The sequence below is a fragment of the Hypomesus nipponensis genome, chromosome 16 (assembly GCF_054491055.1).
Source record: "Hypomesus nipponensis isolate SF chromosome 16, ASM5449105v1, whole genome shotgun sequence".
NCBI classification, from domain to species: domain Eukaryota; kingdom Metazoa; phylum Chordata; class Actinopteri; order Osmeriformes; family Osmeridae; genus Hypomesus; species Hypomesus nipponensis.
The window spans coordinates 1,025,370-1,038,155 of NC_140376.1; the positions used below are offsets into that span (position 1 = coordinate 1,025,370).

The 12,786-nt window shown below is 52.1% G+C and overlaps 1 protein-coding gene across 3 annotated transcripts in view; it reads right to left on the bottom strand.

The window, feature by feature from the left end:
- Positions 1-12,786, bottom strand: part of cers4a (ceramide synthase 4a) — a 72,496-nt gene that overhangs the window by 1,741 nt on the left and 57,969 nt on the right. For 2 of the 3 annotated variants that reach the window (XR_014731439.1, XM_084675578.1), the window contains exons 1-10: positions 10,009-10,657; positions 8,242-8,415; positions 7,172-7,289; positions 5,313-5,431; positions 5,028-5,085; positions 4,706-4,756; positions 2,943-3,035; positions 2,232-2,360; positions 780-886; positions 100-256 (exon numbers count right to left, since the gene is read on the bottom strand). Coding sequence is in view for 2 of the 3 variants with exons in the window: in XM_084675578.1 (XP_084531704.1) it covers positions 100-256; positions 780-886; positions 2,232-2,360; positions 2,943-3,035; positions 4,706-4,756; positions 5,028-5,085; positions 5,313-5,431; positions 7,172-7,289; positions 8,242-8,415; positions 10,009-10,130 (1,128 nt within the window). In the remaining variant the exon portion in view is untranslated. Of the gene's footprint in view, positions 1-99; positions 257-779; positions 887-2,231; positions 2,361-2,942; positions 3,036-4,705; positions 4,757-5,027; positions 5,086-5,312; positions 5,432-7,171; positions 7,290-8,241; positions 8,416-10,008; positions 10,658-12,786 lie in introns of those variants that run through there. The other variant, XM_084675579.1, reaches the window with a different exon arrangement.

Here is a 12,786-nt window from a genome sequence, read left to right on the forward strand (position 1 = left end):
CTCCAGCGGTAGATCGCGGCTCAGACGTGCGTGGCTCTAACAGAGTCCAGGAACGGTCTGAGCTTGGTAGCTTGTTTCTGGGGTGGGGGTGTGTCCTACCTTGCCCAGGAAGAGGAACTTGTGGACCATGCGCAGGATGAGCGCGGCCCAGAACAGATGCAGACCCTGCAGCACCAGCAGCAGAGCGTTGAAGAAGTAGTACCCAAAGAAGGGCTGAAAGAACTCCAGAGACACCAGCAGGGTGGTGTGGACGATCCTGATGGGGAGAGAGAGGGGAGGGGAGGAAAGAGAGGGGGAGCAGGGGGAGCAGGGGGAGCAGGGGGAGGTGGAGAGAGGGGGAGCAGGGGGAGGGGGAGCAGGGGGAGGGGAGGGAGAGGGAAGGGGGAGAGAGGGGGAGCAGGGGGAGGGGAGGGAGAGGGGAGGGGGAGAGGGGGAGCAGTGGGAGCAGTGGGAGCAGGGGGAGGTGGAGAGAGGGGGAGCAGGGGGAGGTGGAGAGAGAGGGGAGGGGAGGGAAGGGGGAGAGAGGGGGAGGGGAGAGAGAGGGGAGGGGAGGGAAGGGGGAGAGAGGTGGAGGTGGAGAGAGAGGGGAGGAGAGGGAGAGGGAAGGGGGAGCAGGGGGAGGTGGAGAGAGAGGGGAGGGGAGGGAGAAGGAAGGGGGAGAGAGGGGGAGGTGGAGAGAGAGGGGAGGGAGAAACTGATACACGGCAAACAGCGGCTATTCACTGTCCTCGACCGGGACATGAATAACACACGTGTCCTGAAACCTCGTCTCTCCCTACCTGGCAGGAAACACCACCAGCCGGGTGACCAGGAAGACCAGAGCAAACACCACGAACAGCACGTCACATGTCTTCCTCCAGCCTGCATAGTTGAACATCTTGGCAGACTGGGGAAGAGAGCAGTCTCCATTACAACACTACCTGCGTGTGTGTGTGTGTGTGTGTCAGGGTTCATACAGAGTAGGGTGTGTACAAGCTGAGTTGTTTGTCTGAAGGGACAGTCTTGATGGATATATCGTCCTGCAACCAACTAGACCTCTGGAGTCTCGTTGTTTTAACCTTACTTTTAAGAAATATGAGGATGTGATATAATATGTTGATATGTTTCAACTATTAAATAGTAAAATAGGAATAATAAGTATTGTGTTCATTTAGCAAACACTTTCATCCATAAATATTGTGATTCACAATGGTTCTGTATAAACCCACTCAGCTATGAGTCTATGGTGAAGTGAGTGTGTGTTCTCCACTGTGGATACAGCAGTCTGAGAGTATTAAACAGCCAGGCTGTGTCGAACAGCTCACACAGAAATCACCACCTTCACATGACGGAACCACTCCTGGGAGGCAGGAACAGCAAACTGTGGCGCCACTTTCTACTAAACATTTAAATGGTGAAAAGTAGAACAATGAGCTTTCCTGTCTCTGGAGGGTGACTATTTACGCCACAGGAAGATTTTTCAGTTTCAGCCTTATTATACTTATACTGTACGCTAGCTATTTACAGCCGAATGTGTTGGTTTCATTGTGACTGTTTTGAGTTCCCCAAGGTTTGTGATGGCTGGATGGAAGTTGATGTTGTTCGTATCCAGATACAGTTCATACTGCCTTGGGGCCTTTATCTGGAATTTATTCAGCTTTAATCGTTAATAGGACAGTTAGAGAGAGAGAGAGACAGAGAGAGAGAGAGAGACAGAGACAGAGACAGAGAGACAGAGACAGAGACGGAGAGAGAGAGAGAGAGAGAGAGATAGACAGAGAGAGAGAGAAAGAGACAGAGAGGAAGACGTGCAGGAAAGGGCCTCAGTTGGATTCAGTTCCAGGCCTCTGTGTTTACTTTTCCCCGAAGTAGGGTCAGGTGTGTCGTGTCTCTAACAGGAAGTAGGGTCAGGTGTGTCGTGTCTCTAACAGGAAGTAGGGTCAGGTGTGTCGTGTCTCTAACAGGAAGTAGGGTCAGGTGTGTCGTGTCTCTAACAGGAAGTAGGGTCAGGTGTGTCGTGTCTCTAACAGGAAGTAGGGTCAGGTGTGTCGTGTCTCTAACAGGAAGTAGGGTCAGGTGTGTCGTGTCTCTAACAGGAAGTAGGGTCAGGTGTGTCGTGTCTCTAACAGGAAGTAGGGTCAGGTGTGTCGTGTCTCTAACAGGAAGTAGGGTCAGGTGTGTCGTGTCTCTAACAGGAAGTAGGGTCAGGTGTGTCGTGTCTCTAACAGGAAGTAGGGTCAAGTGTGTCGTACCTCTAACAGGAAGTCGGAGGAGTCATGCACCAGCATCACCAGTGTGCCCACACGTACATAGTTGGCGCAGTAAGAGAAGCTGATGAGGAAGATGGTTGCCACATGGTGGATGATCTGCTCCTTAAAGTCCTACACACACACAACACACAGGTTAGCAGGAAGTGCTGGGATCTACTTCCTGTTCCTGTGGGGCAGATCAGCAGAGATGGGAAGTAACAATACTTTGTTAATGTACTTAAGTAGATTTGTCTGGTATCAATATGGTACTTCGCTGGAATTTTTAAAAACGTTTTACTTTCGCTATGTTGTAGGAATGTATTCATATGATGTGAGGCCCAACAGGTAGTAGCAATGGCTACAATTTACTTAAGTATATGTCAGGGCCTAAACTTCTTTACTTGTGTGAGTGTAGTCAGTACTGTAGTCAGTGAGTGTAGTCAGTATCTTTAAACATGAGTATCTGAATGAAGGATGCGTGTCCTGCAGCATCAGTGAGATGTGACACTGTACACAGATTGGCTGTTTGTTTTAGCACCAGGAAGAGCTCTGTCACATCAGGTCAGGTTTCAGGAAATCTTTTAGAATTTTAAAGCAGGAAATATTTGAAGGAAAAAGTTTGTCCAACCCAAAAAAAACATTAAAGATCACTGTGACTATCCAACTTTCTAAAGTGAGACACAGAGGGTGTGTATGGGTGTGTGTGACCCTCACCTTCCTTTTCACATCCACGGAGACACACAGCAGCAACGACCAATAGAATCCCAGCTCCATGATGTAATACCAGTAATGGGCCTCGGACACAGGCTGTACACAACAAACACACCACCATAAACAACAACACTCTTACAGAAAAACATCTCAGGGTCTTACAGCGTGAGGGGGGTGGGGTGGAGGTGGCAGTTACCATGGGTGGCAGTTACCATGGGTGGTGGTTGTCTTAGCAACTATCTTGACTTGGCCAACAAGCATGAGTTCACACAGTGAACATTTGTTTCAAAAATGTTTCTAGAACATTTCTAGAAAGTGGTGATGGACAGGAAATGACCTCCAGAACCACAGCAGCTCTCAAGTTCACGAACCTGCTCTCCCTTGAAACCACATCCTCACCCCCCGTCCTCTCCTCACCCCCCCCCTCCACCCTCACCCCTTTCTCACCCCCCCTCACCCCCCCTCATGTGTTTGTGAGGGTGAGGGTGAGGGCAGGAATACTATCAGAGGAAGTCCAGATGAAGAGGTGCTGTTTGGGGTCATAACCCCTGAAGTAAGGGTCAGGATGTTATGTTATCTGAGAGAGAGGGGAGGGGGAAGGAGGGGGTGAAAAGGGGGGGGGGGCACACAAGGGAGATGGATGTGTGTGGTCAGGGTGTGTAGAGTGGTCAGGGTGTGGTCAGGGTGTGGTCAGGGTGTGTAGAGTGGTCAGGGTGTGGTCAGGGTGTGGTCAGGGTGTGGTCAGGGTGTGTAGAGTGGTCAGGGTGTGGTCAGGGTGTGCTCAGGGTGTGGAGGGAGGTCAGGGTGTGGTCAGGGTGTGGTCAGGGTGTGGTCAGGGTGTGCTCAGGGTGTGGAGGGAGGTCAGGGTGTGGTCAGGGTGTGGTCAGGGTGTGGTCAGGGTGTGCTCAGGGTGTGGAGGGAGGTCAGGGTGTGCTCAGGGTGTGGTCAGGGTGTGGAGGGAGGTCAGGGTGTGCTCAGGGTGTGGTCAGGGTGTGGAGGGAGGTCAGGGTGTGCTCAGGGTGTGCTCAGGGTGTGGAGGGAGGTCAGGGTGTGGTCAGGGTGTGGTCAGGGTGTGGTCAGGGTGTGCTCAGGGTGTGGAGGGAGGTCAGGGTGTGGTCAGGGTGTGGTCAGGGTGTGGAGGGAGGTCAGGGTGTGCTCAGGGTGTGGTCAGGGTGTGGAGGGAGGTCAGGGTGTGCTCAGGGTGTGGAGGGAGGTCAGGGTGTGCTCAGGGTGTGCTCAGGGTGTGGTCAGGGTGTGGAGGGAGGTCAGGGTGTGCTCAGGGTGTGGTCAGGGTGTGCTCAGGGTGTGGAGGGAGGTCAGGGTGTGCTCAGGGTGTGGTCAGGGTGTGGAGGGAGGTCAGGGTGTGCTCAGGGTGTGGTCAGGGTGTGGAGGGAGGTCAGGGTGTGCTCAGGGTGTGCTCAGGGTGTGGTCAGGGTGTGCTCAGGGTGTGGAGGGAGGTCAGGGTGTGCTCAGGGTGTGGAGGGAGGTCAGGGTGTGCTCAGGGTGTGGTCAGGGTGTGGAGGGAGGTCAGGGTGTGCTCAGGGTGTGCTCAGGGTGTGGTCAGGGTGTGCTCAGGGTGTGCTCAGGGTGTGGTCAGGGTGTGCTCAGGGTGTGGTCAGGGTGTGGTCAGGGTGTGGTCAGGGTGTGGTCAGGGTGTGGAGGGAGGTCAGGGTGAGGTCAGGGTGTGCTCAGGGTGAGGTTAGGGTGTGTAGAGTGGTCAGGGTGTGGTCAGGGTGTGGTCGGGGTGTGGAGGGAGGTCAGCTCACCTGTTTGGGGTAGTCCTGCCAGCACTGACGATGGTCCCAGAACCAGGGGGTCTGTCAGGGAGAGAAAACACTGTAACTCAGATAAACAGATACAGGGTCTATAGAACACAGTTATCAGGTCTATAGAGGGTCTAACTGGGTCTATAGAACACAGTTATCAGGTCTATAGAAGGTCTAAGTGGGTCTATAGAACACAGTTATCAGGTCTATAGAGGGTCTAACTGGGTCTATAGAACACAGTTATCAGGTCTATAGAGGGTCTAACTGGGTCTATAGAACACAGTTATCAGGTCTATAGAGGGTCTAACTGGACCACACTCACTTGGACCAGGGAGACGAGACCTGCCCCGAACGCAGTCAGGTAGAATCCAAACCTCCACCTGCCAAACACACACACCTGAGTCACACCTCCACTGGAACACACTCCACAACACTATGTGGTGTCGACGTTGATTTAATACCAATAACACCAATGTTTTAGCACTTGAAACATGAATATAGTTATTACACACATTCTGTGGTAAGTTATGGTTTGTGAAAAGCCTCAAAATAGGTTCCAGTGCTAGTTTCTGTAGTGTTGCTGGTTGGAGGACAGGTGGAAACTCACGAAGCTTCGCAGAACTTCCTTGTGCTGCTGGGTCGATCCTGCCCGCGGCGACGTCTGAACCAGGTCTCCAGCTGCCTCTGGGACAGAGCGCACTGCTGCCCCAAGACCTGCATCTCCTCCTGCACACACACACACACGTCAACACACACCACACACATGTCAACACACACCACACACACACGTCAACACACACCATACACATGTCAACACACACCACACACACACACAAGTTAACACACACCATACACATGTCAACACACACCACACACACACACACGTCAACACACACACACACGTCAACACACACCACACACACGTCAACACACACACACACGTCAACACACACCACACACACTGTGATAAGTGACTGGGGGTGGTCAGAGGGTTCCGGAACCTATCTGAGGCCTCATGGAAATGAGGTTTGCAAATCAGCCAGGGACAGATCACACCCACACACACCACACACACCCCTGACACACACACACACACACCACACACACCACACACACACCCCTGACACACACACACCCCTGACACTCACACACACACACCACACACACAACACACACACACCCCTGACACACACACACACCACACACACCCCTGACACACACACACCCCTGACACACACAGACCCCTGACACACACACACCACACACACACACCACACACACCCCTGACACACACACACACCACACACACACATGTAACTCTGGTGTCTGGGGCTGGTTTCCAGGTGGTGGAGAGCAAAGGGAGTGTGTCAGACAGGCCTCTGAGGAGGGAGAGGAGCACCCAGGAGCCTGCAGGCTCACACACGCTCACCTGATCAACACCAGGACAACACCAATACGTCTCCTCACTGACTGCACCTGGCTGTCTGTCTGTACCTGTCTGTCTGCACCTGGCTGTCTGTACCTGTCTGTCTGCACCTGTCTGTCTGCACCTGTCTGTCTGTCTGTCTGCACCTGTCTGTCTATCTGCACCTGTCTGTCTGTCTGCACCTGTTTGTCTGTCTGCACCTGTCTGTCTGCACCTGTCTATCTGCACCTGTCTGTCTGTCTGCACCTGTCTATCTGCACATGGCTGTTTGTCTGAATGTCTGTCTGACTGTCTGTACCTGTCATTCTGCACCTGTCTATCTCTACCTACCTACCTATCTATCTATCTGTCTGCACCTGTCTGTCTGCACCTGTCTATCTCTACCTACCTACCTATCTGTTTGCAGGTGAGGAAAGGGAAGCAGCACTGAATAATGAGGACCTGACCAACAGGAGACACAGACCTGGCTAATCAACAACCACGGCAGCCACAGCAGTGAGTCATAAATCTGTTGTTATTCCTGTCAGAGTTCATGTGAGCCAGTGTCACCTTTGACAGCCAAGCACCCTTTCTCGCTCTCTCCCTGAAACTCTGGACCAGGAAAACCAGGAAAACACCCAGAGAGGCCAAGACCAGGAAACAGCAGCCAGAAGGCAGTCTGTCCTCTTCTCCTGGGGGGGGGGGGTAGTGACTGACCTGGGGGGGGGGGGGGGGTAGTTACTGACCTGGGGGGGGGGGGTAGTTACTGACCTGGGGGGGTGGTGACTGACCTGGGGGGGGGGGGGGGGTAGTTACTGACCTGGGGGGGGGGGGGTAGTTACTGACCTGGGGGGGGGGGGGGGGTAGTTACTGACCGGGGGGGGGGGTAGTTACTGACCTTGGGGGGGTAGTTACTGACCTGGGGGGGGGGTAGTTACTGACCGGGGGGGGTAGTGACTGACCTGGGGGGGGGGGGTAGTTACTGACCTGGGGGGGGGGGGGGGGGTAGTTACTGACCTGGGGGGTAGTGACTGACCTGGGGGGGGGGGGTAGTTACTGACCTGGGGGGGTAGCTGCTTGTTCTGGTGGTAGACGGCCTCCAGTCTGGGGACATGGGGGGGTCGAAGCCTTACGCGATCCTTCACACCCAGCAACCTGCTCAGGGGCATAGCTATCACCCTGGGAGGGGGAGGGGAGGAGGGGGGGAGGAGGGGGGGAGGAGGGGGGGGGAGGGGGGGGAGGGGGGAGAGGAGGGGAGGGAGGGGAGGAGGGGGGAAGGGAGGGGAGAAGGGGGAGGGAAGGAGAGGGAGAGGAGAGCAGGGGGGGAGGAGAGGAGGGGGGGAGATAGAAGGAATGGAGGAAGATCACATAGAGGCATTATGCTCTCTGATTACACAGACACAAGATACAGCAGCAACTCACACCCAGCTGAGTGTGTCATCAAAACCATTGGCTCAAAACAACCTGATAAAGAAAAGCATTCAAAATATGACCTATCTACCTGTCCAACTGAACATGCTGAATTTCAACCTCCTGTTCATTCCTGCCCTGCTTAAGCCCAGCCTCCATCCTTAAGCCCTGCCTTCATCCTTAAGCCCCGCCTTCATCCTTAAGCCCCGCCTCCATCCCCGACCATCTGTGCATCCGCTTGGGGATGTGATCCAGGGCAATGACACACACACACACAGCACCTACACATACAAAAAAACAGATACTCACACACACACATATAGACATACTGTGTTCACACCCACAAAGCACACAGCAAAGTCACTCACACACATTAGCAAACAAACACACGCACACACACACACACCCCCACCTCCCACACACACACATATTGCCTGTGTTAGCAGGTTCTCAGTCCCCTGACAGTGGCACAGTAACCACAACCAGCCAGCCCACAACCAGTCAGCCCTCAGTCAGTCAGTCCACAGTCAGTCAGTCAATAAGTCAGCCAGACGGTCAGTTAGTCAGCCAGCCTGGGTGATGCCAGACAACAATCCAGCTCAAAATCCATAAAAATAGAGAAGCAGTGGGCTGACTGTGTTTAGATAAACACACAAAGTCATCACTCTGTTCGTCCCCTTCATTCCTGGATCTCTGGATCAGCCTGGTCCTCTGAGCTCACCTGTCGAAGGCATGGCGCAGGACAATGAAGGCCAGGGCCAGTGGCAGGGTGTACAGCAGGTCCCTGGGCTGGGGCTGGCGGCCGCCCCCCTCCACCTCCATGTCCCTCCAGGAGATACCAGGAGGAAGCCAGTACTGCTGAGGCCACAACCACTGGTCCAGAACCACCTCCATCCTGGGGGGTGGGGGCGTGAGAGGGGAGGGACAGAGAGGAGAGAGGGGACAGGGAGGAGAGGAGAGACAGGGACAAGAGGAGAGACAGGGAGGAGACGGGAGACAGGGAGGAGAGAGGAGACAGGGAGGAGAGGAGACAGGGAGGAGAGGAGAGACAGGGAGGAGAGGAGAGACAGGGAGGAGAGGAGAGACAGGGAGGAGACGGGAGACAGGGAGGAGAGGAGAGACAGGGAGGAGAGAGGAGACAGGGAGGAGACAGGAGACAGGGAGGAGAGAGGAGAAACAGGGAGGAAAGGAGAGACAGGGAGGAGAGGAGAGACAGGGAGGAGAGGAGAGACAGGGAGGAGAGAGGAGAAACAGGGAGGAGAAGAGAGACAGGGAGGAGAGGAGAGACAGGGAGGAGAGGAGAGACAGGGAGGAGAGGGGAGACGGAGGAGAGAGGAGAAACAGGGAGGAGAGGAGACACAGGGAAGAGAGGAGGCACAGGGAGGAGAGAGGAGAAACAGGGAGGAGAGGGGAGACCGGGAGGAGAAGAGAGACAGGGAGAAGAGAGGAGAAACAGGGAGGAGAGGAGAGACATGGAGGAGAGGGGAGACGGAGGAGAGAGGAGAAACAGGGAGGAGAGGAGACACAGGGAAGAGAGGAGGCACAGGGAGGAGAGAGGAGAAACAGGGAGGAGAGGAGAGACAGGGAGGAGAGGACAGACAGGGAGGAGAGACAGGGAGGAGAGACAGGGAGGAGAGGAGACAGGAAGGAGAGACAGGGAGGAGAGTGTTGAGAGTCAATGAGGGGAAGAGGAGAGAGGAGTGAGGGAATGTCTTAAGTGTGAGGTGGACTCCAAAGCTTGGACTCCAAGCTCCTTAAACATTGATGGTGTGATTAATATTAGGCTATATAAGAGGGCCGTGCCCCTCAAGATTCAATATGACAAGCTAACGACAGACGCATAGTTCGCTTCTCACATTGGTTTTAATGACGTTACAGTTACACGTTACAGTTGTTTCACTTCATATCGAGTTATATTTAAGTATTTCGTTCTGACCGTTTTTGTTGTAGTGAATGAAACTCAGAATGACCCTCCGGCCCCTTCACCTCACACGAACACCCCCACCTAGAACACTGTTCTTTGTTCTATAGGCTATCACGTTTTTTCACCTGTGTGTTTACATCCGTTTTCGGAATATTTCGTTTACAGCTCGAGCGTAACGACTATCACCGAGCAGTCGGACTGCTACCGAACCACAGTGCATCATTCGGTACAGACCAAAACACACCCCTGAAGCAACGGGTTTACATAGCAAGGTGCAGAGCAAGCCTCAAGTCAGCATTTCTGTAAACAAGCTAAACAACGAGCCGTTCACGGCAGATTGACCACATACTGAAGCGGAAGATTTGAAACCACTCGTTATCTCATTGCCATAAAGCTCCCAGAATGTTCAGAATATATCTTTCTTGAAGACCGCCGATATTCAATCGAAAATTCACCACACCGAGTAACGACAGCCTCCGACATGAGTAACATGACGTTGAAAGCAAAGGAGCTATTAAAGTAACTCCAAACGCGTCGATAAAACAATAACATCACTGTTATTACCTGTCCATGCTGATGTGATGGGATGGGTAACACGGCGGAGTTAAACTGGAGAGGGGGAGCAGTTTGACGCAACCTGCTTCTCCCGGTAGGCGGGATTTGACCCTCTGAATACCACCCTTCATGCGTTTCTGCCAACGTACATTAATCACACAAATGCACTTTTTATTGGCCGGCTGTCCTTGGAGACCTGATGATTCGATAACGCTACGTTTTATCTACACACAACGCGTCAAATAATGGGCTGTTATGTTATGCAGGCTAGCATAACAGGACTGGAGGCTTCCATTGGCTACTGTAGCAAAGTGTTTACAGCGACTTGCCCAGATACCCTACAACGTGTCCTATCAGTCTTACTGTTTTCCCCCTAAAACATTGAAAAGTTTGAAATATTCCGAGTAACCTAATTGTTGAGGTGCATGGGAAAGCACGGTTGAGTTTCTGGTCTGTCCTTTGCCCAAACTTGCCCCATAATTGTGCAAGTTTATGACGGGATAAAATCATCCGGATGATTTCACAATAACAGTCCTATCCATGAGAACTCCTCCGGCGGTGAGGGAGCGGCTGTACAGCCGTCCTCATTAAATACCGATTGGATGGATAGAGGATTAACCTGGTGTTGTGGAAAGGCAAGGGTGTGATGGAGTTTGCGGCTGTTTAACGGCTGTCTAATAATGATAACTGTATCTGATAATAACTATTTCCATTACTGTATCTGAAAGCCAATTGGGTGATTTCAATGGAATGGACTAACGTGGACCGCGTTGTGTTTAAAGACTCGACATCTGTTTAAGCGTTGTCTGCAATTTTTTGTTCAACGATGTGGAAGTAAATTTGTAAACGCACAGATGATTAAAGTTCAGTTCAAATCAACACAACTCCGCATCAGCTCCGTCCATAAGGACTTAAAACCGCGAAACATTTCTACATAAGGAGACGGCTAACAGGTAAACCACAAAACATATCTGGTGGTTAAATTAGAGGTCAGATGTTGGTGTTAACAGGTGGATTAAATTATCAAGCCCCTATCAAAAGTAACACCGTGCTGTGTTCAAAACTAACTTGGTCACGTTCCTTTAGGTAGCGATAAACTAACAGTAGGCCTAGATTAGATTCCATTGAGTAGCCGTTAGTTAGGCCTAACTAGATGCTTTCGTTAACACATCATATGAATTAACAAAAAAATATACCTAAATGAAAGATAATGAAAATGTGAAACATAACTCAATTTAATATTATATGATACAGATGATTTAACTTTGTAACGTAGGCTACACTGCCACCTATAGGCACAGTTTCTGTACCACAAAGAGTATAGGGAGATTCCATGAAGAGATCATATCAGTCACGTTTCCCCGGTCGTCCTCGGCAGAGATAGATGATAACATTGAGCGCTAATCGGCCATGTCGTGGTTTCTACCCCTCACTCTGTCCCTGAGACAGGAGAAAGTGGATGGGGAGATTTCTCTGCAGCTTTAAGTGTACAGAAAGGGCACACAGATAAGGACGTCTTTTAACACTGTAGACCAACCAACCACACACACACACACACAGGTTTCTCCCACTTTAACCCTAACCCAACCGACAGGGTTCCATCAAGCCTGCTTTCTAACCTCAAACTAGCGTTTGTCGCTAGAGCCCTCAGCCGACCACTGGCCACCTCAATAAAAACCACTTTAACCACATACACCAAGAAGCTAGCTCTGCGATGGCATAGGTTGTCGGTATTTACATATGTGTGTAAGTGTGATAACATCACTTAGTGACCCAGACTGTCTGTCTGACTGTCTGTCTGACTGTCTGTCTGACTGTCTGTCTGACTGTCTGGGATCTTGTGTTTGACAGGCTGTTACATTCCTGGTGCTGTGAAAACTATACCCTCATTCCTCATGTCTGGCTACGCACACACACACTGAAACACACAGTGACACACACACACACACTGAAACACACACTGAAACACACACTGAAACACACTGACACACACACACACACTGACACACACACTGACACACCCACACACACTGAAACACACACTGAAACACACACTGACACACACACGTACAAGGGCAAAACAAAGGCTACAGCAGGGGCAGATAGACACAGACGTCTTAGAGGACTGAAAGAACACGACCAGTGTTTCTCTTGACATGGGGCCACAGAGTGTTTTATAGAGCAGCGTCTAAAGACCCATAACCTTAGAGACAACAGTGTGTGTGTGTTTGAGTAAGTGTGTGTACGTCTGTGTGTGTTTGAGTAAGTGTGTGTGTCACGGACTATGAGACTGTCGTCCAAATAACCAAGACCATGTCATGAGCTCACTTCCTGTGTGGCAGCCAATCACAACACAGGCTCACGGCGGGGTGGAATGGAGCTCAGATGTGATCAAAGTCGTCCAACAGACAAACTGACATGTCAATGAACAGTCCACAACACAGTCTGATACAACAGTTTGATAAAACACAGGAAAACCGTTCTGTTCATCCTGCACATAAACCTGAAGGATGGACAGGTTTTTAAGCTGAGGTACAGCTAGTCTAGGAGATGCTGAGCAGGAAGAGAGGATGGAGGAGAGGTGGATGGGGGAGGGAGGGAGGGAGGGAGAGGAGGGAGGGAGGGAGGGAGGGAGGGAGGGAGGGAGAGGAGGGAGGGAGGGAGGGAGGGAGAGGAGGGAGGGAGGGAGGGAGGGAGGGAGGGAGGGAGGGAGGGAGGGAGGGAGGGAGGGAGGGAGGGAGGGAGGGAGGGAGGGAGGGAGGGAGGGAGGGAGAGGAAGCCCTCCTG